At 43.3% G+C, this 27,500-nt stretch overlaps 2 protein-coding genes and 1 pseudogene across 2 annotated transcripts in view; 1 reads left to right on the top strand and 2 right to left on the bottom strand.

Moving 5' to 3' along the window:
• The window catches only part of g2e3 (G2/M-phase specific E3 ubiquitin protein ligase), a 26,319-nt gene extending 14,277 nt beyond the window's left edge, over nucleotides 1-12,042 (bottom strand). Inside the window, exons 1-6 of the mRNA XM_034113459.1 lie at nucleotides 11,996-12,042; nucleotides 10,375-10,427; nucleotides 9,346-9,527; nucleotides 3,356-3,528; nucleotides 2,832-2,871; nucleotides 1,677-1,848 (exon numbers count right to left, since the gene is read on the bottom strand). Of these exons, the coding sequence (XP_033969350.1) occupies nucleotides 1,677-1,848; nucleotides 2,832-2,871; nucleotides 3,356-3,528; nucleotides 9,346-9,527; nucleotides 10,375-10,427; nucleotides 11,996-12,042 (667 nt within the window). The remainder of the gene's footprint in view (nucleotides 1-1,676; nucleotides 1,849-2,831; nucleotides 2,872-3,355; nucleotides 3,529-9,345; nucleotides 9,528-10,374; nucleotides 10,428-11,995) is intronic.
• Nucleotides 12,043-14,036: 1,994 nt separating this feature from the next.
• LOC117469077 lies at nucleotides 14,037-14,692 on the bottom strand (annotated as a pseudogene).
• Nucleotides 14,693-16,822: 2,130 nt separating this feature from the next.
• heatr5a (HEAT repeat containing 5a) overlaps nucleotides 16,823-27,500 on the top strand; it is a gene marked incomplete at its 3' end in the record, with an annotated part of 54,563 nt that continues 43,885 nt past the window's right edge. Inside the window, 7 exon segments of the mRNA XM_034113460.1 lie at nucleotides 16,823-16,966; nucleotides 20,363-20,580; nucleotides 21,643-21,854; nucleotides 22,165-22,273; nucleotides 22,807-22,956; nucleotides 25,731-25,902; nucleotides 26,515-26,678. Of these exon segments, the coding sequence (XP_033969351.1) occupies nucleotides 20,452-20,580; nucleotides 21,643-21,854; nucleotides 22,165-22,273; nucleotides 22,807-22,956; nucleotides 25,731-25,902; nucleotides 26,515-26,678 (936 nt within the window).

Here is a 27,500-nt window from a genome sequence, read left to right on the forward strand (position 1 = left end):
TTCTTCTTTTGTTATTAATCTACTAGGGATGGGAATTCGACCCTAACCAAAAAACGGTTAAATGGTTAAATGGGTTAAACGGTTTTAAACGGTTTTAACGTTTTAAACGGTGTAAACGGTTAACGAAATGTAAAAATATCCTATAAAAAAAAATTGGGTCAAAAAAAAATTTCTAACATTTTTTTTTCAAAAACATTTTTTGCAATAACTTTTGGAAATAAATAAATACTTGTTCAAATAAGTTTAGAAACCAAGTCGAATTTGTCAAATGTATTGAACTGGTGATCACAGTTTGACAGCTATAGGCCTACAGCTTTCATGTGCGGAGGCGATTCACAATCAGGCCAGCTGTAGAGAAGACCCTCTCAGCTGGAACGGAGGTTGCGGGTATAGCAAGGTATAGTATGTATGAGTTGTATAAGTTTAATAAGTTTAATTTGGCATAGTTTGCACTCTACACCGCACTCACTAACCTGGTCGAAATCTTTCCACACATTACTCCTTTTTGACGCCATGTCTGTTAGGACTCTTCTTAGAGTGTAAATAATCACCGGACTATGACTGGTCAAATATGTTGAATACCGCCAAAACTAAATCTCTCCTGTCAAAATGTCTTTGTACTTTGCCGCCACACACGGTTGCCAAGCAGCGCTTATTGTTGTTTAGGCTGGCCACTCATGTGTCGCGAGTGTTGACAGGGGGCGGGGGAGCACGCTCATGAACTGTTAGCGCCGGAACCTCGCAACGGCTGCGGAGCGCATTTGCGCCGCATTTGGGCATAAGATGAGGTTTGAGTCTGTGTGGTCTGCGTGTAGGGAGGGGCAGCAGCCATAGCATTAGCTAGAACTAGATCTGATGGGTTTGGACATAAGATGAGGTTTGAGTCTGTGTGATCTGCGTGTAGGGAGGGGCAGCAGCCATAGCATTAGCTAGAACTAGATCTGATGGATTTGGACATAAACGCGAGTGAAGTATAACCGGACGAGAGAGAGAGAGAGATCAGCACCTGCAGCTCTGCCCGCTGTGAGGGACCGGTGAGCGGAGCAAAACACACCTTTAGACCTAACACACTTAGCTATGGCACTGTCGTATACATTGAATTATTCCATTTGTTCATATGTAATCAACTTAGGCATCCCTCCCAAAAAAAAAAAAAAAAATTAATAAAGATATTCATAACTCATATTCGAATACCTGAATAATTTCGAATATTCGATTAATCGTTCCCATCCCTATAATCTACATGTATTAAAGAATCAAAGTAACATTTCCCTGACGCAAAGAACACAGGGATTTGAGCCTCTGCAGACCATTGACATGCACACAAACCTATAGAACACAGGGATTTGAGCCTCTGCAGACCATTGACATGCACACAAACCTATAGAACACAGGGATTTGAGCCTCTGCAGACCATTGACATGCACACAAACCTATAGAACACAGGGATTTGAGCCTCTGCAGACCATTGACATGCACCACACAACCTATAGAACACAGGGATTTGAGCCTCTGCAGACCATTGACATGCACACAACCTATAGCAACACAGGATTTGAGCCTCTGCAGACCCATTGACATGCACACAAACCTCTAGAACACAGAGATTTGAGCCTCTGCAGACCATTGACCTGCCACACAAACCTATAGAAACACCTACATAGATATAGATATACCTTCACAGTCCTGCAGGAAGTTTCTCCAGAAGGCGACGACGGGCTTCTCTCGGCTCAGCCTCTCCTCCTGCTCAGAGAAGTTCACGGTGAAGATCTGATCCACCGTTTGAGCCGTGAGTCGAACCGCTGTGTCGCAGAAAACACTGAGGAACACCGCCGGGAAGAGCTGCACCTGGAGAGCAACAAAGGAGCGTTCGCTGTGAGTAGTTATACTGGAATACTGCTGGGAAAATACTGAGTGTCCTCTTCCAACATGAGAGTAGCATGCTAACAAAGGTATCCCAACTGCAGCTGTGAACATGACAGGATGTGTGATTACCTAGAAGAGCATCAGGACTGTTTGAGGCTCTATGGAGATAGACGTATGACAAGCATGATCATTTCTGACCAGGGTTTCCGTTAGCCGGTAATTACCGTTTTTTAGCTGGTAACATTTATTAAAAACCGGTAAATTCAAAACCTGCCGGTCAAAATGTCCGGTAATAATTAGGGATGTTCCGATTGATCGGCCGCCGGTCATTATCGGCCGATATTCACTCTTAATAGTTTGATCGGTGCTCTCTATAAAGGCCGATCAGGAGAGCTGGATCTGATCCATATGGACATAAACGCGATTGAAGTGTGACCGGACGAAAGAGAGAGATCAGATCTTTTTGAGATTTTGAGAAAAGACAGAATTTTGAGAAAAAATACAGAATTTTGCGAATTTGAGGAAAAAGTCAGGATTTTGAGAAAAAAGTCAGAATTTTGAGATTTTTATAAAAAGTCAGAATTTTGAGGAAAAAAATCAGAATTTTGAGATTTTGAGAAAAAAGTCAGAATTTTGAGATTTTTATAAAAAGTCAGAATTTTGAGTAAAAGTCAGAATTTTGAGAAAAGGTCTGTATTTTGTACATGACAGGATGATTAACTAGTTGCATATTGTGACTGTGTAACTCCCTCTCTTGGATATCAGCATGTGAAGGACACTGTTCAGGAACTAGTTGATGCTCTGTATGTGATGACTACTTCCATTCTGGAGAGGATCACAGATACATGGATCCTGAGGTTGAAGCTCAAGACGGGGACGAGTGATATTTTCCTAACATACTGTCTCATGTTGAGGTGTCTGATATAACAGTGTTCACACAAGGGGGGGAGAAACTTTAAAATCACCTGATCAAAGACACCCAAAGTCTGCAGACCCTCCCGAAACCTGCAGGACAAAAACACCACAAGTGATTACTTATTAACCTTGGGATACACGGAATCACTGAGATGTTCATTAGAGAACCATGTAGAGAAATAACAGAACAAGTCATAAGCTTATTTAAATGGGACCTACTATAACATCTCAGGTGCTGACTTATGGTTTCTACTTCAAATTCTTACATGAATTTTTGTTGAAAAGACTCCTATACTGTTCATCTGTGTGTCGGTTTGCTGAACACAGATGATCTTTTCTCAAAAAGACTGGGAATAGATTGATACAGCTTGCTTATCATATTTACATATATGTCCCCTTTAATATCAGTTAATATCCCATTAACTCACATTAACTGTTTCATTAATACCAACCATGAAGTCACTGATATGTGGCACATGCAAGTACATCCATAAGTGACATTTTATGTGTAGACATTTTGGACAGAGGTTTTTTAATTTGCACTAAAAGCATGGATGAGCAGTGAGGTCTGTACCTCTGCAGGGGAAGCTGCAACCTGGTGATCATCATGAAGCTGACCAGGTCCTCCACCAGAGCCTCTCTCTCCTGCAGCCTGCTGATTGGTCGGTTACAGCCGGCTAACTCCATGAACTCCCAGCTCTCCTCCAAGACGTCTTTCACATCGTCTAAAGTCTCTGCTTCTGCGATCTGAAATAAAACAATACGTTGATGATAGAGTGGTGCACTGATGAAAGGAATAAAGGAACTACAGCACGGTCACATGACTTCACGTCACCTCCGCTAAGCTAAAGGTGGCTAATGTTGGGCTATAAAGGAACTACAGCACGGTCACATGACTTCACGTCACCACCGCTAGCTAAAGGAGGCTAATGTTGGGCTATAAAGGAACTACAGCACGGTCACATGACTTCACGTCACCACCGCTAAGCTAAAGGAGGCTAATGTTGGGCTATAAAGGAACTACAGCACGGTCACATGACTTCACGTCACCACCGCTAAGCTAAAGGTGGCTAATGTTGGGCTATAAAGGAACTACAGCACGGTCACATGACTTCACGTCACCACCGCTAAGCTAAAGGTGGCTAATGTTGGGCTATATAGGAACTACAGCACGGTCACATGACTTCACGTCACCACCGCTAAGCTAAAGGAGGCTAATGTTGGGCTATAAAGGAACTACAGCACGGTCACATGACTTCACGTCACCACCGCTAAGCTAAAGGTGGCTAATGTTGGGCTCTAAAGGAACTACAGCACGGTCACATGACTTCACGTCACCACCGCTAAGCTAAAGGTGGCTAACGTTGGGCTATAAAGGAACTACAGCACGGTCACATGACTTCACGTCACCACCGCTAAGCTAAAGGTGGCTAATGTTGGGCTATAAAGGAACTACAGCACGGTCACATGACTTCACGTCACCACCGCTAAGCTAAAGGAGGCTAATGTTGGGCTATAAAGGAACTACAGCACGGTCACATGACTTCACGTCACCACCGCTAAGCTAAAGGAAGAGGAAGAGAACCGAGATCCGAGGGAACAAATATCCACCATGTTGTTAGCCACCCTGCTAGCATATCGACGGCTAAAGCTACAACGGAGCCTCCCTCCCCCCACCACCCCACCGCTCCAAGCACCACGGCAGGCCGCAAGCCGTTTGCTGTAACGGACAAAGACAAATATCTTCAAGCTGACGACATTATGCATTTAAACAACAAAAATGGACTACATATTTTTCATCTGAACACTAACAGCCTGAGACACAAACTGGCTGAACTCAGGCAACTGTTCATGAACGGTAAGGCAAGCATATTATGCTTTTCTGAGACCAAATTGGACAATTCCATTACAGATTCAGAGATTGAAATTGAAGATTATCTTGTAGTGAGAAGGGACAGGAACGTGAATGGAGGTGGTGTCTGCATGTACATACATAAAGACACCAATTTCAAAAACCGTACTGACCTGCATCATGAAAATATTGAATCTGTGTGGGTTGAAATTCTTTTTGACAATGCTAAATCTGTAATAGTCGGGACAATCTATAGACCACCGGAACAGAGTGACTTTTATGATACATTAGATGGGTGTTTGGCTGATGTGGGGGATGTAGAGACAATTATTATTGGAGACTGGAACACGGATATGCAACGTAAAGACACGTCCGTCTTCAAGTCCTTCAGTAGGATTTGTGATCTGCACGGCTTCAGCCAGCTAATCACCCAACCCACCCGGGTATGTGAAACAACACAAACTACCATTGATCTCATTCTGACCTCTGACAGGTCCAGGATCTCCAGTAAAGGGGTTATAGCATGCGGTTTAAGTGATCATTATATGATATTCTGTACCCGCAAAAAGCTAAAACAAAGGCCGGCTGTCACAAAACAGTCATATCTAGAGACCTCAAAAACTACTCTAGCGAGGCCTTTAACCTAGAACTGGAGAGCCTGGACTGGTCAGATGAGCTCAGTGGTACACAAGTTGAAGAAACATGGCTTGGTTTCAAAAACAAATTCTCTGCAATACTCAATGATTTGGCCCCCCTAAGAACAACCAGGGTAAAAAATCGCGCTGAGCCGTGGATGCACTCCGGCATACTGACCGCCATGAAAACCAGAGACAAAAAATGCTCTGAGTTTCATAAAAGTCAGTCAATGCTTTCCAAAAGCACGAGCAGTGAACTCCAGGCCCACGTGACTGAACTAAAAATTGAAAGAAACAGACTAAGAAATGACGTAAGCTCCATGATCAAAACTGCCAAAAAGAATTTCATCAATGACAAAACTGAGGAAAACAAAAATAAACCCCGTGAACTTTGGAAATTACTCAATAACCAGCTTGGCTGCAGTAAAAAACTCAAAACGAGATTTTCAAACGTAAACATAAAGACAGATAACAGGCTCATCACAGACAAACTGGATGTGGCCAAGTACTTGAACATTTTTTTCACAAACATAGCCACAACTCTTGTAAATAAATTACCCTCCCACTCAGGGCTTTTTGGAGTAGATCACATCATGACCTACTACAAAAACCTAGGGGTACGCAAAGATGATTTCAGTCTAGCAAGGGTAACAACAGCAGAGGTACTCATTAAACTGAGCGCCCTCAACCTAACAAGGCCACTGGCCACGACAATATCCCCTCCAAATTCCTCAGAGACACAGCAACCGCCATCTCACCAGTCATAGCTCACATAATTAACCTCTCCATAAAACAGGGAAAAGTACCCAAAGACTTCAAAATTGCAAGAGTAACCCCCCTGCACAAAAAGGGCAGCAAATTGGACCCAGGCAACTACCGCCCTGTTTCTATACTTACCTCCATCTCGAAAGTCATGGAAAAAATAGTATATGAACAGGTCGAAAAGTACCTCGCAGAAAAGAAACTAATCTATGAATTTCAATCTGGCTTTAGAACATCCCACTCCACTGACACATGCCTTCTTTATTTGAACGACCACATCAAACAAGAGGTGGACGAGGGTAAATACTGCGGCATGGTGATGCTGGACCTACAAAAGGCTTTCGACACTGTCAATCACCCCATTCTGATTGACAAGCTAAAAGCAATTGGTTTTGATAAACTATCGGTGAGCTGGATGCAATCCTACCTGGAGGGGAGAGAACAGATGGTGGAGGTAAACGGTACTCTGTCCCCCCCCCCTCCCAGTGAGCTGTGGTGTTCCACAAGGAAGCATATTAGGTCCGTTACTGTTCCTAATTTATGCAAATGACATGTCATCAGCATGTGACTGCAACTTGTTCCTGTTCGCGGACGACTCAGCCCTGCTGGTCTCTGACAGGAGCAGATTGCAGGTTGAAAAAACCCTCAGCTCCGAGCTCGGCAGAATCTGCACCTGGCTCGCCGATAATAAATTATCATTACACCTGGGTAAAACAGAGTCCATTCTCTTCGGTTCGAAACATAATCTCAGCAAATCCGACGACTTCTCAGTTGCAGTGGGTGACATTATTGTCACAAGTAAGAAGGAAATTACATACCTAGGATCTATTCTTGAGGCAAACCTCTCCTGTGACAAAATGGCATCCAATGTAATAAAAAAGTCAATCAAAGAACTAGATTCCTATACCGGATCTCCTCTCTGGTAAACAAAAACACCCTGAAAACTCTGGCAGGAGCACTCATTCAAGGGTACTATGACTATGCTTGCACGTCATGGTACCATAGCACCTCCAAGGCGCTAAAAATAAAACTTCAAACATCGCAAAATAAACTGGTCAGACTACTGCTTGACCTTTCATCTAGAACCCACCTCACCTCTGCCCACTTTGACAACCTAGGATGGCTTAGAGTAGACGACAGAGTACAGCTACTTGCAATGGGCCTGGTCTACAAGATCCACTACACCTCTATGGTACCCATGTACATGTCAAAATTCTTCCCAAAGGTCAAGGAATACCATGATCATAACACCAGAGGGAGCTCCACAAATCATGTAAAACCCAGATTTGGCACAAAAAAAGGGGAATACACGTTTCGCAATTATGCCACATCAAGGTGGAACGCTCTTCCCACAACTGTAAAGGAAAGTAAAACTATACTTACCTTCAAAACCTCTCTTAAAGAGCACCTTCGGGGGAAAGCATTGCAAAACTGGCCCCGGTAATGGTACAAATCTCAACCTGTCGTACAATGGACAGCTTCCCCCCCCCATCTATGTATATACTCACATTTTAGACTCTGTTACTAACTGTATATCTGTAGACTTGGTATGTCTTAAATGTCCGGTTAGGATGTATTAGAACGAAATCTAAAATGAAAATTGTAAATAAGCCATCTGTATGTAAAAAACCACCTGTATGTAAATTGTAAATAAGCCATCTGTATGTCAAATATGTCTTATATGTCTTAAATGATATGATGAATTGGAAATGGGGGACCCTGATGTAAACAAGACGAAAGTCTTTCTCTGGTCTGCATCCCCTTAACAATTGTATGTTTTGAGCTGTACTGTACTGTACCCAATATACAAGCTGTTAATAAACTTTTCAATCAATCAATCAATCAAAGGTGGCTAATGTTGGGCTATAAAGGAACTACAGCACGGTCACATGACTTCACGTCACCACCGCTAAGCTAAAGGTGGCTAATGTTGGGCTATATAGGAACTACAGCACGGTCACATGACTTCACGTCACCACCGCTAAGCTAAAGGAGGCTAATGTTGGGCTATAAAGGAACTACAGCACGGTCACATGACTTCACGTCACCACCGCTAAGCTAAAGGTGGCTAATGTTGGGCTATAAAGGAACTACAGCACGGTCACATGACTTCACGTCACCACCGCTAAGCTAAAGGTGGCTAACGTTGGGCTATAAAGGAACTACAGCACGGTCACATGACTTCACGTCACCACCGCTAAGCTAAAGGTGGCTAATGTTGGGCTATAAAGGAACTACAGCACGGTCACATGACTTCACGTCACCACCGCTAAGCTAAAGGTGGCTAACGTTGGGCTATAAAGGAACTACAGCACGGTCACATGACTTCACGTCACCACCGCTAAGCTAAAGGTGGCTAACGTTGGGCTATAAAGGAACTACAGCACGGTCACATGACTTCACGTCACCACCGCTAAGCTAAGGTGGCTAACGTTGGGCTATAAAGGAACTACAGCACGGTCACATGACTTCACGTCACCACCGCTAAGCTAAAGGCGGCTAATGTTGGGCTATAAAGGAACTACAGCACGGTCACATGACTTCACGTTACCACCGCTAAGCTAAAGGTGGCTAATGTTGGGCTATATAGGAACTACAACACGGTCACATGACTTCACGTCACCACCGCTAAGCTAAAGGTGGCTAATGTTGGGCTATAAAGGAACTACAGCACGGTCACATGACTTCACGTCACCACCGCTAAGCTAAAGGTGGCTAATGTTGGGCTATAAAGGAACTACAGCACGGTCACATGACTTCACGTCACCACCGCTAAGCTAAAGGATGCTAATGTTGGGCTATAAAGGAACTACAGCACGGTCACATGACTTCACGTCACCACCGCTAAGCTAAAGGTGGCTAATGTTTGGCTATAAAGGAACTACAGCACGGTCACATGACTTCACGTCACCACCGCTAAGCTAAAGGCGGCTAATGTTGGGCTATAAAGAAACTACAGCACGGTCACATGACTTCACGTCACCACCGCTAAGCTAAAGGTGGCTAATGTTGGGCTATAAAGGAACTACAGCACGGTCACATGACTTCACGTCACCACCGCTAAGCTAAAGGCGGCTAATGTTGTCGTCTCATTTAGACAATTGTTAGCAACCAACGTTTTTAAATCCACCAGTGGGGTATTACCCGTGTTTTATGTCGTAGAACAGAACATTAAACTCTCTTCAGCTTGTGTTAACCACAGACCTTTTTTCAGGCAAACAACCAAAGATTTCAAGACGAGGGAAAGGGAACAGGAAGTGGTAAATGCTGACTAATTTTCGGGTTTTAGGACTCTCCTAAAACTGTCATACTTACCCTGCTGACCTGGCAGGTGACGTGTGTGTAGGGCGTCATGTGTTTGACGGACAGTGGTTGGTTGGGCGGGTAGTTGAACAGACACTGGAACAGAGCGCGGGAGAAGAAACTGACTGGAGAGCCGTGAACCAGAGAGAGAGCGAGCAGGCAGCCAGCGTCAAAGTACAGGTCGTCACGCAGAGCTGCAAACACACACAGAGAGATGAGGTTAGCTGCAGGCTAAAGGACACTTCATCTGCACCATTAATCAAACCTTTATCAAAATCACAATATGGACAAGTGCATAAATCATATCGCAGGAAAGATAATATTTGATAAATGGACTGTACTTATATAGCGCTTTATCCAGTCTTTACGACCCCTCAATGCGCTTTACATACAACATGTCATTCACCCATTCATACAGAGCAGTGCACCTTACTCCATTCATACACATTCACACACCGTTGGCCAGGCTATCGGGAGAAACTCAGGGTTCGGTATCTTGCCCAAGGACACATCAACATGTCGAACCCACAACCTTCTGGATGAAAGACGATCGCACTCCCTCGCAGCCACAGTCGCCTAAATATGTGTTAGATTATGATTTTAAAGGAAGTACTATGGAGCTGCAGAGATAAATAACTTCCATGCCATGTGACCCCAATCAATGCAGCAATAAGCACTGCACCGGACAAGAAGGACATCTTTTTTGGGTTTTTGAATATTTTAGTGTCTAAATTGTATTATTATTGTTAAGAAAATGTTGCATTTAATAAAAACATTTTCAATAGCTTCCATATCATGTGAGCTTATAACTTCAAATGAATCCAGGATTTTACACTGGAAGAAGATAGGATTTATTTTATATTAATATTGTTGTGAAGAAATCTGAAGTTTTTGTATTAAAAACTCTTGGATTTGTTCAAATAGCTTCCATAGCATCTGCTCTTATGGGTCCTTATTACTACACTTGACAAGTAGGACACACTCTATTTAATATGAAGGCTTAGGGTTTTATATGAACATGTATATTTATATATCCCATACCCTTGGAGTCCAGTGCCCCCCTAACACTGACTTTGGACCCCCCTGTGGCCCCCCTGAAAATGAAAAAAAAAAAAAGTTTATGATTAAATGATGTCTTGGCTGACGGAATAGGCGGAACTAACGCTATTTGTCATTCTAGTCGGACCCATTAGAGCAGGGGTCTCCAACACGTCGACAGCTCGCGATAAGCCCAAAAAGAAAGAATGCTAATTAGGTAACATAAAATCAGAATAAACAAGTTTGAATGATTTGTTATTGGTTGTGATCATATTCTAAAGATGTTTGGATTATTGAAAAGTATACAGCTCCCTTTTCATCTGAGTGTTGAGAGCTGTATCCAGAAATACATTTTGTGCTCAAAGTGCTCCAGATTGATGCATTTAACTTCAACATTAAAAGAAAATCAGAAATGTAAGAAAACCGTGGATTTTCTGATCTTCAAAGAGCCGGATTACGATGAGCAGACAGGCAAACAATTACATTAGATCATTTGAAATCGACGGTCGGGCTCGATATATGGTTAAATATAGCAGTTGGCGATCGATGTCCATAGATGAGAGTAACATCTACGTCACTTTACGGCCCCGCCCACTTTTGGGGGAAACAACGCTGTCATTTGAACGGCGATCGAGCCTGAAGCCACAGAGCTCTTCTTTGTCCTTTGTTCTTAGAGGAAGTTCAGAAACACTGAACTCTGGATTTGTTTTAATGTTTGAGGAGCAATAAACGACACAGCAGCTTGTTGGCATGATACAACAATTATGTTCCGCCTCGCTCATGAGAGTAACAGCTGGAGAAATTAAGGCCTCGCCTACTGATTTTAATTTAACCATATATCGAGCCCGATCGTCGATTTCAAATGATGTCATGTAACTGTTTGCCTGTCTGCCCATCGTAATCCGGCTCTTTGAAGATCAGAAAATCCACGGTTTTCTTACATTTCTGATCGGATTGGCAAAAACCTCAGAATTTGTATTGACCGCCGTTCAGATGACAGCTTTGTTTTCCCCCAAAAGTGGGCGGGGCCGTAATTTTCGCCCAGAAGTGACGTAGGTGTTACTCTCATCTTTACGGAGACATTGGTGAGAAAAATATGAATGCGTGGCGACAAATGAATAGTGCGTGGCCACGAATGAGTTATTATCTTCCCACGAATTGTCACACAATAATTATTGAGCTCTGTAATGAGGAAACTGAGGTGGCTGTCCATGTTGATCTTGCTATGTAAGGGGGGGTGAAAAGTTAGGACGATTCTAAGGGCCCGTGACTGACAGGGGCCCAAACAATTTTAGACCAAGCTGCAACCAACTTCAAATCATACGAGAGGAAGCATCACTCAAATGTACACATATACATACATATATATATATATATATACAGAAACAGTGCATACATATGTGTTCTATGTATTCATTTGGCCTGTAACTTTCTTGAAATAGAAAGCAAAAATGTTGGTTTCTCAATTAGGTATAAATATGTAAATTTGCAAAATAATTTACGTAGTTTGTGACCCATGACAATTTAAATATGATCCTGTTAACATGTTACTTTTGTTTACATTTGCAGATTGATTCGTCAGTAATTGCACTGATGTCTGAAGATCTGGCAAAGTACATCCCACATGACGGAGACAGATTGGCAGCTGGAGCCTTCTGCCGCAACAGTCATTGTGGAGATTCAGTAGCATCTAGACGAGGTCAACTGGAAAGAAGAAGGGCAACGTGTTGTGCTCCAGACAGCAAGACAGTTCAAAGACAGCTGAATTGGGATGAATGCAAAGAGACAGGCAAAGAGATTAGAAATTGGGTGGATGAATTTCAGTGAAGACGACAATGCTTTCAAACAGGTGCGAACTGTAAAAGGCGGTGGGACCCGGCATGTCTGCGTGGACAGGCAACACTCGGAAAAGAGTCCCTTTTTTCCCAAATAGTCTCTGCAAGTCTCCAAAACTGACAGACCATGTCCACAGGATCCGTGACTTTGCACAAAACGAGATTGACCCAGATTGTACAGTTGAGGATCTGTATGAATGATACTTTTGCACCAAGATAAATGTTCAAGAGGCGAACAGCTTTACGGATACTTCACCAGTAACACCCTCAGAGGGCATTAGGAACCCTTCACAGGATGTCAAACAAAGTCAAGCATCAGAACCAGAAGTCATAATCGACTTATCTTCAATGTCGGACGCAGATGTGATAAACCACGTTGTGTTGGATAAACATGATAAGTAGTGTCCCTGTCCATTAAACACCTTGTTCCCATAACCAGAAGATTAGTGATGGTACTTTTCCCAATAAATCATGTCGCCAAGAGGCCAAGACTACGCAGTACATTTCTCTGAGTAAAATGGACTCAAATTGAAGAACATTTTACTCTAAAAATATATCATTTGGTCCCAACCTATATAGAGTAAAATGTACTCTTTGTTCAGAGTTGTATTTTTAGAGTTCATTTTACTCTATTATGTGCTTAGATTTGACTCTGCTTAATGGTTATTTACTCTATGTAGTGGATATTAAAAACAACTCTACTGCCATTTTACTCAGAATAGAATAAATGAACCATAATGATCTTTACAATAAAAAAGGTCAATAAACCAAAGTGCTTAAGGAACATGAGCGTGTGTGAAGCTAACCATTGAGCTGCCCGACCAAGCAAGGAGGCAGAGAGTTCAAATACAACCCGGTGTGGGCATGTATTCCTCTTTGTGGTACAGGATACACAGCCTCAATATGACTGTCTCACGTGAACACAGTCACCAGCACCAAGGCTCTCACACACACACTAACAGGAAAACAGAACCTAAATACACACAGGACTAATCAAACCAACAAGACACAGGTGAGGAGGGAGGAGACACACAGGGCACCAGGTGAACACAATCACCAGCAACAGACAAGACGGGAGGGGGAACACTTTTCAAACTAACAGAGACAGACAGACAAACTAAAACATTGACAGATCGTGACTAATATATGCATAAATGACATAATCACATGCTTCCTGTGCAATGTTTTAGCGTGGAACAAATGAATATACTTCGCCAATAATGAAGCTATATAATCCGTAACGGAGACCGAGATCTATGGCCCCAGAGATCACCTCCGTTACAGCGTGGTCATGGTTTAACTCCAATAGAATTGACTCTGCATTTTTGATCGCACTCTAGAAGCTATGAGTAATAAATACACTCAAATGATTAAATATCACTATTTCAGAGCGAAATAGTGATTACTCTGGAAAAAATACTCACCAATATTTCCTGTGTACGCTCATCACTTTGAAGCATTCCTAAATCAAATCTGTGCTAAAGTTTATTGAACAAAACACAAACAATAACCAAAGCAGGACTATAGGGTCAACAGAAAAGAGCAAGTTCAGCCCGTTGGTCATCCACACACCAGGTGCCGTAAATACCTGACCACATCCATGTGATCATTGAATGATATACAACTGTGTGTGGTTCAAACAAGTAGAATACCAGGAAGAATAAGCAACGCCAACAATCTGTGGATTAAAATGTAATAATAATGCATCAATATTATTTACTAAATGTATTGATATTTAAAAAAGGTGTAGAAATAATTCCTTTGATTAACCCCTGGAGCGACCAGTGTGGATATGTAACATTCATGAAAATAAAGGTTGGACAAAAGGACTTCTGTTCACACACATATACAAGTGTACATCTGTGTCTTTATTGTGATCATGTTAACAAAACAGGTGAACACGTAACATCTCAGCTGCTAAGGACAAGTTGTGCGAGATGCACAAACTGAGGGGAAAGTATTTGAACAATGCCCATCATTCCACTTCCCCCTCCAGTTGTTGAGTACACAGTCTTCACCTCCTCGTGCCCTGTCGTTTGGTTGTCCACTATGCCAAAAGAAATACTTGACTGCACACCCATCAGACCACATCCATCTTCCTTCTTTGTGGACGTCACTGAGTCCGATCCATGTATATCCCTCAGCAGGGTCAGAGCCTTTGATCAGGAATCTGACAAAACGCTCTTCCTCTCTGCTGTGGATAGACACCAGGTTGCCTCCCTGGGACACACAGTAGAGCTCTGCATCAGCCCAGGTCGTCTTTGTGTTGTAGTACTGGTAGCAGCGGCCGTTGAAGGAGAACCAGAAGGAGGGACAGGTCTCTTGCTGGAGGAGCCCCGTTGGAGGGTCATCTGAAGAAGACACAGCACCCAGAGCCAGGCCCAACAGGAAGAGGAAAACCAGCATGATGATGATGATGATGATGATGATGATGACACCGTCTCTGTCTGTTAAAGTTGCACTGAACCGTTGGATAGGAGGAGGATGGAGATTGTGAAGCTTCAAGTGACAGGCTGCTTCTTTATATATGTGTGGGGATGTGACGTCATTGTCACGTGACGTGTCACATGACCGGTGATCGGTAGAATGTAAGTTATTAAAGTTTTGCCGGCAGTTTGAGAAAACCTTTCTCTTGGCTGGCTGCACGCGCACCGTTATCTCCCGCAAGGTAGGACTCGCGGGTTTAAGGTTGTGTTATGGTCTTTTCAATGAACATATGGAAGTGTCTCAGTTCAGTTTGGATTTGATTAGGGCGAGGGCAAGATACCTTTTCCCATCATGGAGGGAAACTCTTCAGACATTCAAAGCACGAGACCTGGGGCCTCATTTATAAAGCTTTGCGTAGGATTCACGTGGGAAGGTGGTACGTAGGACAAAGCAAATACATAGGCCTACGCATAAGAATATTCCGTTTTATAAAACACTGCGCACGCACGTCCTACGCCGGTTTCCCTTTATAAATCACAATCAACTCGAAATGTGGCGCAGCTTTTGCGGGCTTCACGTAACGCCCATATTTGCCTATAAATAGTCAAAGAAACGCCCCGTATTAATATTCATGTTGACTGACTGCATGAAGAAGATCGCAGGAAATGAGGACCGAGTCAGATTTTGGTTCTTTTGGGGAGGTCGAGACAAATCACATTGTTTGGTGGAAGCAGTTTGAACCAGAGTAGCAGCATGGAGGTCGGATCGTCACCTAAATAAATAAGTGGTCCGAAAAAAGTGAATATCAAAACAAATACACATAACCTTCCTCAGGCAGTGTGTCAGTGTGTTTGTGAATATGGTGTTTTACTCCAAGTTGTAATCGTTTTTAAGCAACTTGTAGGCCTACGTGTTTTGCGGAGTGTTGAAGTGCTTTTTTAGTTTTATTTTCTGTCAATAGTTTTCTTGTGTGCAGATTGTGGGCAATATAATTGACTAAGTGTTTGTGTTACAGGTTCCTCTCCTCTCCCTCTGTGGGGGAACCTTGTCTGCTTTCAGTGTAGGGACTGCACGGTGTCCAGAAGCTACTTCACTGGTTTGATGAGGGTGGGTCATGGTATGCGTGTTTCGCCTGGGAGACTCAATGCAGGGCACATTTCGCCCTTCTGTTTGTTGTGAGCCGTGAAGGCGCTCGATGATTCTGTTATCGACTTGGTGTTACCAGCGAGATGTCGAGAAAGCAGTAGACCGGAAGTAAAAATCCTAAACAATAAAAGCTAACATTTCGCGAGGCAACACAATACTACACTAAACAACTGAAATGAAAATGTGTTTTAAGAATAAAGTGACGGAGGAGCTAGGAAAATAATCGAATAATTGATTTAGTAAGAGTGATATTGAGACTGTACCACAGTGTGAATTCATCTGAATTTGACCTCGATTCAAGCTAGACTACTACTTGATTTATTTGGGGTAAACTGCACTTAATTCTTATGTGTTATTGTTTTAAGATTGAGCCCCATTTCAACGCATGACTAAGGAATAACACATTTGCTAAATATCTAATTCATCATTGACTGATATTCCCTAAATATATATATGTTGTGCTCATTTACGGTGCTTTAACAAGGCCTAAACTGTTTCTTTGTTTCTTGTTTGTCCCTTTTACGTGTTTGAGTATTAAAAATAATATGCTAACAAAATGTGTAATCTACTCTGGTATGCCACAAATAATTCAATGCTGAACAAGTGTTTTTTATTTTGAAAGAAAGGTAACGGTGTGTATTTAAGTGCAGTTCCATGTTTCCCCACAGGAGGCCTCCAGGGGCCGCATCACCCAACATGAACACAGTGCATTAACAGTAGAAAACACAATTAAAAAAAAAAGGCAAATAAATTGATTTAAAGTGCAGGGAGGCACCACACCAGGCACAGGTACATTCCTACATCCCCACAATAGTGACACTGATGATTTAAAGTGGTTTCAGCGGGAAAAAGAGTGCTAAAAGTCTGATAACAGTCTGCTAAATGTCTGATAACAGTGTGGTAAAAGTCTGATTGTTTCAGAGACCCATAGTAATTTATATCTAAAAGTATTGATTAAAATTCATTTTAGGGGAAAAAGTACAGAGAAGCCTGAAAAAATTAAGTAACCGGATGTAGTATGTTGTGAGTCCCGCTAGCTTGACAGTTGGTCCAGTCAGCAGCGGGTCGGTTGAGCTGCTCGGTGACATTAAGAGTATCAAAATAAACAGAAATAAACTACCTGCTTGTTTGTTTTTCAACCGACACTCTTCTGTTTGGATTAAAGGGCTTTTAACGGACACTAACAGGTAAACATTCTCATTATAATTTCGCGTTGTTTCTAAACTTTTGCTCGTTAGCTAACCCGGTTAGCCACCCAATGCTAGCAGCGAAGCTTGTTAGATGCTGTTTGTGTATTAAAAAACATTCATGAAGAAGCTGTTTTTGTTGTTTGTGAGATGACAAGGGACAGTTTGTGGTTTTATATCAACTGTTGGTATACTTAAGAACACACATAACTTATAAGTGATGCGTTATAGGTCTTTTATATGTCTGTAAAAGAGTGGACTGTTTGTATTAAACAATTTCCCAATTTGGGATCAATAAAGTACTATATCTATTATTCCTGGTATTTAATGTGATATAAAACAAAGCTACAAAATGACATGCTAATAATTGCATAGCAGACAAAAAGCTATGTTTCTCTAACACTAGTTTCCTAACTCATAATCTACTGTTATAACTACAAGAATCAGTATTTTATTCTTGTACAGTATTTATTTCACATGCATGTAGTCTCCTTCTGCATTACTTTGTCACTTTCAACATTCCTTTGCACCCTTTTATTTATGTTTCTTCTTGCACTAATGTTGTTTTATGTCCTATATATATATATATATATATATATATAGCATTGTTGAAGGAGACTAGGACTTCAGATGTTCATGACTAGACTTTAGCTGCTGTGCATTTGACAATAAACCCTTTGAGTTAGAGTTGAGGGTACCAGCTTTACAATAAGACTACTCTTATAAAGGATTCATAAAGGGTTGGTTAACACTTTATTAATCATTAAGAACCATTTATAAACCAGTTCTAACATAGTTTTCATACATCAACACAGGCTCACTATTTGGCAAGATGACTAAGCCTTATATTGGCTACCTAGCTTACTTCGTCTCCTTCATCAGCCAGCATCCTTGGTATCTGTTGTTCACTGAGTTGATTCTCCCCCCTTCCATCTTGATGTTTCTTGGCATCTCTCTATGACCATTTATTTATAATAATAATAATAATAAATGATATTTATATAGCGCCTTTCAAGGGACCCAAGGTCGCTGTACATGGTGGACAAACAAAGCAAACAGACAATCAAAGGGCAAACAAGAAATAAAGGAAGCCGGGGGAGCCGGGGGACCAGCAAAGGGCTAGGGTCCGAAGGCCAGGGTGAACAGGTGTGTTTTTAATGATGATTTGAAGATGTCCAGGGAGGCAGCATTACGGATCTCGTCAGGAAGGGCATTCCAGAGGGTGGGGGCCGCAACACTGAACGCCCTGTCACCCACAGTTTGGAGGCGAGAGCGGGGGATGGAGAGCAGGCCCGTGTCTGAGGACCGCAGACTCCGAGAAGGAGTGTAGGGATGGAGGAGGTCCGATAAGTACTGGGGGGCGAGGGTATGGAGGGACTTGTACGTGAGGAGGAGGAGTGTTTTGTACTGAATCTGGGACTTGACCGGCAGCCAGTGGAGGTGGATGAGGGTGGGGGTGATGTGTTGCCATGGCTTGGTGCGGGTGAGAAGCCTGGCGGCAGAGTTCTGGACGTATTGGAGCCTGGCCAGGGTTTTGCTGGGAACCCCGGACTGGACTCCATTGCAGTAGTCCAGACGGGATGTGATGAAGGCGTGTACGAGTGTTTCTGCCACTGAGTCAGAGAGTGAGGGGCGGAGTCTGGCAATGTTTATGAGTTACTAACATTTATAACTGCCAAAAGGGAGTCTTATTGCAAAGTGGTACCGAGTTGAGTAATGTTATCCAACACCTTTTCCATGTTGTTCCCAGACTCAGGGATCATTAGTATGTTAACATGAGATGGGTGAGGCTGTGGCTCTGGTGTAGATGTAACTGACTCTTATAAGGATGGTGACAGGAACTTAATTCAACATTACATTTATACTTATGTCTCTGTTTTTATATAATATAAAACTGCATATTTTGGATTCTTGTCAGTAGGACACTGGGCAGAAGTGGAACATCTTCTATCTTGATACACGTCATTTCATTTCTCAATAATTATAAGGCAAAAGCATGTTTTCTGGTAATTCAATAATCAAATAGGTAGAGCCGGTTGGTGTATACTCCTGTGTAAAGTACATAAATGGCAAACGAAAAGTAATTGATCGGTTAGTTAGTGATATTGTAGAGAGAATAAACTCCAGCTATTCACAGACTATGATCACATACATGCATTCAAATACAGACTAATCAGGTTATGACACAAAAAAAGGTGGATTTCACTGAATTCGATTGGATTTTTTGAGCAATTCCAGTTGATATGTGATTGCTTTTCCCATCCCAGCCCTACTGTCTATGTTGGGATACACACACACACACACACACACACACACACACACACACACACACACACACACACACACACACAGCAGTGGGATACTTGTAGGTGTGGATGATGTGTTCTTCTTCTGCAGTATCCTTTCTGTTTGAATCAGAGTGTCTTCTTTTGACAGACGGTTATTTTTAGATTCGTCCTGCGTCGTGTGTGTGTGTGTGTGTGTGTGTGTGTGTGTGTGTGTGTGTGTGTGTGTGTGTGTGTGTGTGTGTGTGTGGTGTGTGTGTGTGTGTGTGTGTGTGTGTGTGTGTGTGTGTGTGTGTGTGTGTGTGTGTGTGTGTGTGTGTGTGTGTGTGTGTGTGTTAATGGAGGAGACAGAGTTGTATCGTTGAATAATGTATGAGCTCTGCTCTGCCTCAGATATTCTCCCAGCGTCTCTTCTTCCCGTGCGGCTCCGCTCCGCTCTGTCAGTTCTCACTGGGACACAAAGACTCAGTTCTGCTGAAACACTCGAGTCTCTCGGCGGCGCTCGCAGTTCTTTAACAGGTTTATTTGGTTCAGTGTTTGTCTTCAAGGTCGAGTTTTTTCCCACAGTACGACACGTTAAAAAAACCTGGTTTTCAGACGCACATGAACACTGCACGACATGGAAGACGTACTGAACACTTAAAGGGGGAAATCCACCGAATTGTGCAACTTTGATTTAAAAGTCACATTTAGTCCGTCTCTAGACACCAGAGTTATTTTGTGGGTCTTAAAGAGTTTGTCACGCCCGAGAGACATTATCTAAATGTGTCTTTGGCTCATCCAAAACACAGTATAAGAGTTAATGACAGCAATCACAACACCTTTAAAATATATAATATACAATCGCAAAAATGGGCAGCAAATGAGTGTATGGCTGCGTATAAAGATTACTTTCCTTTTTGATGAGTTTTCCTATTATTCCCTCGACATTTGGTCTGAAAATTGTCGGGAAATAGAGAGAAATCACAGCTTTTTTTAAACCCTAGTCCAAGGTGATGTATTCATGTGTTTTGTTTTGGTTTGTCCACTGATGTTAAATAATACAACAGCCTTTCAGAAGCTGCTGGAAGGAATCAGTCCATTTATTCCCACTTCTCTTTGTGTCTAACAGGATTTAGGAGGATGTCAGAGCGGGGCAGAAGAGTTCACCCTCACTGAGAGGATAGGAGGAAGAGGAGGAGGAGGAAGAGGAGGAGGTTCATGATGGAGCGAGCTCACAGCCTCCTGCTGAACGAGGAGGCGTTCAGTCAGCTGGCCGAACATCAGAGGGCGGAGTTCATCTTTGAGTGGCTGAACCACCTGAAGAAGCTGCTTCCTGCCACCGACCGGGTGAGAACTGAGCGAGACCTGACTGATCATTTCATTAAAGGGGCCCTATTGTGCTTTAAGGGGTTTTCCCTTTCCTGTAATGTGTGCTATAGGTTTGTGTTCGGCTTTGTTTACTTCTGTAACATGATGACATCACTATGTAACACTCGAGCTTCTATTGGCTGGCGCTCTAACACATTGTTCATGATAGGCTAAGGGGCGGGACATCTCTAAGCTGGTTGACCAATCACAACACAATAGAGACACTACATACTGATATACACCTGAACATCAGCAGGAGAGGACTCTTTAAAGTAGAGACACTACATACTGATATACACCTGAACATCAGCAGGAGAGGACTCTTTAAAGTAGAGACACTACATACTGATATACACCTGAACATCAGCAGGAGAGGACTCTTTAAAGTAGAGACACTACATACTGATATACACCTGAACATCAGCAGGAGAGGACTCTTTAAAGTAGAGACACTACATACTGATATACACCTGAACATCAGCAGGAGAGGACTCTTTAAAGTAGAGACACTACATACTGATATACACCTGAACATCAGCAGGAGAGGACTCTTTAAAGTAGAGACACTACATACTGATATACACCTGAACATCAGCAGGAGAGGACTCTTTAAAGTAGAGACACTACATACTGATATACACCTGAACATCAGCAGGAGAGGACTCTTTAAAGTAGAGACACTACATACTGATATACACCTGAACATCATCAGGAGAGGACTCTTTAAAGTAGAGACACTACATACTGATATACACCTGAACATCAGCAGGAGAGGACTCTTTAAAGTAGAGACACTACATACTGATATACACCTGAACATCAGCAGGAGAGGACTCTTTAAAGTAGAGACACTACATACTGATATACACCTGAACATCAGCAGGAGAGGACTCTTTAAAGTAGAGACACTACATACTGATATACACCTGAACATCAGCAGGAGAGGACTCTTTAAAGTAGCATCACAAGATTTAAAAAGGTCATAAAACCTAAAAGTGTTTACAGAATAAAAAACGTCAAGAATATGTTTCTTCGTTTCAGACCGACCTCAAACACAACCAGCGGCGTCTGCTCGACCAGCTCTCGGGCGTTCTGATTGGCTCTCCCGGCCCGCCGACCCGCTGGCTGCTGGCCCACTGCTTGGCCCTGCTTTACCGCCTGGGAGACCCCATTTCTGCCTGCCTGTTTGTGGACAGGTGCAATGACATCATACGCAGCAGAGACGACTCTCCGTCGGGACTCCCGACCCGACTGTAAGTCACGATGCGTTCATGGTACACAGAAAAGATGGGGGGGAAATGTCAAACAAATAAAAAATGTCTTTACATCAAGGTGTGTGTGTGTGTGTGTGTGTGTGTGTGTGTGTGTGTGTGTGTGTGTGTGTGTGTGTGTGTGTGTGTGTGTGTGTGTGTGTGTGTGTGTGTGTGTGTGTGTGTGTGTGTGTGTGTGTGTGTGTGTGTGTGTGTGTGTGTGTGTGTGTGTGTGTGTGTGTGTGTGTGTGTGTGTGTGTGTGTGTGTGTGTGTGTGTGTGTGTGTGTGTGTGTGTGTGTGTGTGTGTTTCAGGGCAGCCACCGCGTGTCTCGGTGCTCTGTTTGAGCAGCTGGGTCGGATGCTCATCGGCACTTTTAAAGAAACTCTGAGCAACCTGCTGAAGGCCATGAAGAACGCAGAGGTTCGTCTGCTGCTCACTTTGTTCTATTTCCAGAATAAGTTTCAGAACATTGGTGACATTTTTCTACAACCAAAAAATGTCACTTTGTAATTTTGTCTTACTCTTTAAAAACAAAAAAAAAGAATTGTGTCAAACAGTCGCTGACACTAACTCCTATAATCATTTCTGATTCTCTTGGTTTACCTCAACAGCCTTCATTTGCACCTCCCTAGTTTTGTGTATTTGTACTTTAATTAAAAACCAGAGTACGAGTGTGTTTCACTTTTCCACCCTCAAGCTCTCATCTTCATGCACAGATGCTAAAAGACTTTCAATGGATTAAAGCTCATAATCCCTCCCGCTAGGAATTAGAACATTATACTGAATTTACCATGTGAGACATTAAAGTAGGAGTAATTCACCCCGAGTTGATCAAATCAGTTTTCAGTGTCAATGATATTGAATGTTTGATACGATGTATGAAATGTTTAGTTGTGTATTGATTACATTAAATCACGTGTGGTGCAGTAACGTTCCTCCTCTTCCTCCCTCAGTCTCAGGGTCGGTATGAGATCATGTTGAGTTTGGAGAAGATCCTTCAGGGTCTGGGCGTCAGCGCCGTGCCGTGTCATCGTGACGTCTACAAGGCGGCGAGGACGTGTCTGACGGACCGATCCATGGCCGTACGCTGCGCCGCGGCAAAGGTAACCGCAAACAATATATACCGCCTCCTGACAGCTGATCGTAACATCGTTGCTGCTCCTTATTTTCCAAATGTCTCAATTCAGATTAGTTCAGAGTGTGTGTCTCTCTAACTCTCTCTGTGTCGTCCTCTCAGTGTCTGATGGAGCTGCAGAGTGTGTGTCTCTCTAACTCTCTGTGTGTCGTCCTCTCAGTGTCTGATGGAGCTGCAGAGTGTGTGTCTCTCTAACTCTCTGTGTCGTCCTCTCAGAGTCTGATGGAGCTGCAGAGTGTGTGTCTCTCTAACTCTCTGTGTGTCGTCCTCTCAGTGTCTGATGGAGCTGCAGAGTGTGTGTCTCTCTAACTCTCTGTGTCGTCCTCTCAGTGTCTGATGGAGCTGCAGAGTGTGTGTCTCTCTAACTCTCTGTGTCGTCCTCTCAGAGTCTGATGGAGCTACAGAGTGTGTGTCTCTCTAACTCTCTGTGTGTCGTCCTCTCAGAGTCTGATGGAGCTGCAGAGTGTGTGTCTCTCTAACTCTCTCTGTGTGTCGTCCTCTCAGTGTCTGATGGAGCTGCAGAGTGTGTGTCTCTCTAACTCTCTGTGTCGTCCTCTCAGTGTCTGATGGAGCTGCAGAGTGTGTGTCTCTCTAACTCTCTCTGTGTGTCGTCCTCTCAGAGTCTGATGGAGCTGCAGAGTGTGTGTCTCTCTAACTCTCTCTGTGTGTCGTCCTCTCAGTGTCTGATGGAGCTGCAGAGTGTGTGTCTCTCTAACTCTCTCTGTGTGTCGTCCTCTCAGTGTCTGATGGAGCTGCAGAGTGTGTGTCTCTAACTCTCTCTCTGTGTCGTCCTCTCAGTGTCTGATGGAGCTGCAGAGTGTGTGTCTCTCTAACTCTCTCTGTGTCGTCCTCTCAGTGTCTGATGGAGCTGCAGAGTGTGTGTCTCTCTAACTCTCTGTGTCGTCCTCTCAGAGTCTGATGGAGCTGCAGAGTGTGTGTCTCTCTAACTCTCTGTATCGTCCTCTCAGTGTCTGATGGAGCTGCAGAGTGTGTGTCTCTCTAACTCTCTCTGTGTGTCGTCCTCTCAGTGTCTGATGGAGCTACAGAGTGTGTGTCTCTCTAACTCTCTCTGTGTGTCGTCCTCTCAGAGTCTGATGGAGCTGCAGAGTGTGTGTCTCTCTAACTCTCTGTGTGTCGTCCTCTCAGTGTCTGATGGAGCTACAGAGTGTGTGTCTCTCTAACTCTCTCTGTGTGTCGTCCTCTCAGAGTCTGATGGAGCTGCAGAGTGTGTGTCTCTCTAACTCTCTCTGTGTCGTCCTCTCAGTGTCTGATGGAGCTGCAGAGTGTGTGTCTCTCTAACTCTCTGTGTGTCGTCCTCTCAGAGTCTGATGGAGCTACAGAGTGTGTGTCTCTAACTCTCTCTGTGTCGTCCTCTCAGTGTCTGATGGAGCTGCAGAGTGTGTGTCTCTCTAACTCTCTCTGTGTCGTCCTCTCAGTGTCTGATGGAGCTGCAGAGTGTGTGTCTCTCTAACTCTCTGTGTGTCGTCCTCTCAGAGTCTGATGGAGCTGCAGAGTGTGTGTCTCTAACTCTCTCTGTGTCGTCCTCTCAGTGTCTGATGGAGCTGCAGAGTGTGTGTCTCTCTAACTCTCTCTGTGTCGTCCTCTCAGTGTCTGATGGAGCTGCAGAGTGTGTGTCTCTCTAACTCTCTCTGTGTCGTCCTCTCAGTGTCTGATGGAGCTACAGAGTGTGTGTCTCTAACTCTCTCTGTGTCGTCCTCTCAGTGTCTGATGGAGCTGCAGAGTGTGTGTCTCTCTAACTCTCTCTCTGTGTCGTCCTCTCAGAGTCTGATGGAGCTGCAGAGTGTGTGTCTCTCTAACTCTCTGTGTCGTCCTCTCAGTGTCTGATGGAGCTGCAGAGTGTGTGTCTCTCTAACTCTCTCTGTGTGTCGTCCTCTCAGTGTCTGATGGAGCTGCAGAGTGTGTGTCTCTCTAACTCTCTGTGTCGTCCTCTCAGTGTCTGATGGAGCTGCAGAGTGTGTGTCTCTCTAACTCTCTGTGTCGTCCTCTCAGTGTCTGATGGGGCTACAGAGTGTGTGTCTCTCTAACTCTCTGTGTGTCGTCCTCTCAGTGTCTGATGGAGCTGCAGAGTGTGTCTCTCTAACTCTCTGTGTCGTCCTCTCAGTGTCTGATGGAGCTGCAGAGTGTGTGTCTCTCTAACTCTCTGTGTCGTCCTCTCAGAGTCTGATGGAGCTGCAGAGTGTGTGTCTCTCTAACTCTCTGTGTCGTCCTCTCAGAGTCTGATGGAGCTGCAGAGTGTGTGTCTCTCTAACTCTCTGTGTCGTCCTCTCAGTGTCTGATGGAGCTGCAGAGTGTGTGTCTCTCTAACTCTCTGTGTCGTCCTCTCAGTGTCTGATGGGGCTACAGAGTGTGTGTCTCTCTAACTCTCTGTGTGTCGTCCTCTCAGTGTCTGATGGAGCTGCAGAGTGTGTCTCTCTAACTCTCTGTGTCGTCCTCTCAGTGTCTGATGGAGCTGCAGAGTGTGTGTCTCTCTAACTCTCTGTGTCGTCCTCTCAGAGTCTGATGGAGCTACAGAGTGTGTGTCTCTCTAACTCTCTGTGTCGTCCTCTCAGTGTCTGATGGAGCTGCAGAGTGTGTGTCTCTCTAACTCTCTGTGTCGTCCTCTCAGTGTCTGATGGAGCTGCAGAGTGTGTGTCTCTCTAACTCTGTGTGTCGTCCTCTCAGTGTCTGATGGAGCTGCAGAGTGTGTGTCTCTCTAACTCTCTCTGTGTGTCGTCCTCTCAGTGTCTGATGGAGCTGCAGAGGGAGGCGGTGTTCCTGTGGACGAGCGAGCTGGAGAACGTGGCCACGCTTTGCTTCAGAGCCTTCGAAGGATCCAACTACAGCGTCAGGGTGTCCGTCTCCAAACTGCTGGGGACGCTGCTGGCTGCTGCTGTGGAGCCGCGACAGCCCACCGGTACGAGAGGAGGGGTCATGGATGCTCTGAGGGGGAAACTAATCTAACGCAGAGATAAACACAGACAAAAGAGAGATAGTTTGGGTGGCTTTGGTTCAGTGGGGTGAATGGGCGTCTACCAATCAGATGGTCAGTACTTCAATCTACTTCAGCCAACATGTCTTGGTTTCCTTAGACAAGATACTGAAACTTAACTTGCTCCCATAGGCGTTACTTTGATACTAAAGTGTATTCAAGTCACTTTGGATTAAAGTGTCTGCTTAATGGCATCTAATATTATATATAACCTTTATTTAACCAGGTAAAGACTCATATTATGCATTTATATATACAAGAATTATACATTTTATATGAAGGATATTTCAGTGTGAAAAGTGCCAAATGATTTATGATTTCTGTTTTCTTCGTAGTCCTATTTGCATCACTGTGAAATAAAAAAAAATCACAAATATCTTCTAATAAAACTGAACGGAAATACCCTGGAATATAATGTTTCAAAAGGCAGAAATAAATCAGGAGAGATAACGAATGTACTGTGATAGTGGACGATTTACTGTTAGCTTAACCGACTGATGGCCTCCTTTCTTCCTCTGATGTGATCTTGTCTCCCAGCAGTTCCCAGGCAGAGTGGGCGCGGTCGCAGCTCCCTGGAGGAGGTGATGGATCTGTTGTCGGGGGGGTTCCTGCGCGGGGGGGCCGGGTTCCTACGAGCCAGCGGAGACATGCTGAAGGGAACCAGCTCCGTCAGCAAGGACATCCGCATCGGGGTCACACAGGTGGGGCGGGGGAATTTAGGGAAGTAGATTCAGCAGAGGAAAGGATTCATGAAAAGGGAAGCGATACAAAAACGTTAGTCTTGGTAAAAGTAAAGTTGTTTAATGGAAAAATTCAAATTTTAAAGGGCATACAAGCAGCTTTAAATGAGAAACAAAGGGGTGCTGATTCAACAAACAAATATAACAAATCTAACTAAACACAAAAACAAATGTCAGAAATTGACCAATCAGAATTGAGTATTTCACTAACACACAGTTAACAGACCATTTGTAACAGTGCACACAGAGTTAAGAGGCGTCTGACACAGATTCAGAGCCCCGACTGATGATCGTCCATGTTAGAAAAATATCACTCGTCACGACTTGAGCTTCAATCTCAGGATCAACAATTCTGACTTTTCTCAAAATTCTAATTTTTCTCAAAAATCTCCAAAAAATCTGACTTTTTCTCAAAATCTAAAAATTCTGACTTTTTCTGAATACTCAAAAATGTTAATAATCCCTGGTCCCCGTCTTGATCTTCAATCTCAGGATCCATGTATCTGTGATCCTCTCCAGAATGGAAGTAGTCAAAACAAAAAAAGAGAATTTGTTTATTTTTTCTCAAAATTCTGACTTTTTCTAAAAAAGAAAAAAAAATCTGACTTTTTCTCAAAGATTTCCAAAATTATCAAATTTTCTCCAAAATTTCTAAATTCTCACTTTTTCTCATTTTTTTTTTAAAATTCTCACTTTTTCTCAAAGTTCTGACTTTTTCTCAAAATCTCGAAATTCTGACTTTTTTCAAATTTTCAAAATATTTTTTCTGAATCCTTAAAATTT

This window comes from Trematomus bernacchii, unplaced genomic scaffold (assembly GCF_902827165.1).
Source record: "Trematomus bernacchii unplaced genomic scaffold, fTreBer1.1, whole genome shotgun sequence".
Lineage (NCBI taxonomy): Eukaryota > Metazoa > Chordata > Actinopteri > Perciformes > Nototheniidae > Trematomus > Trematomus bernacchii.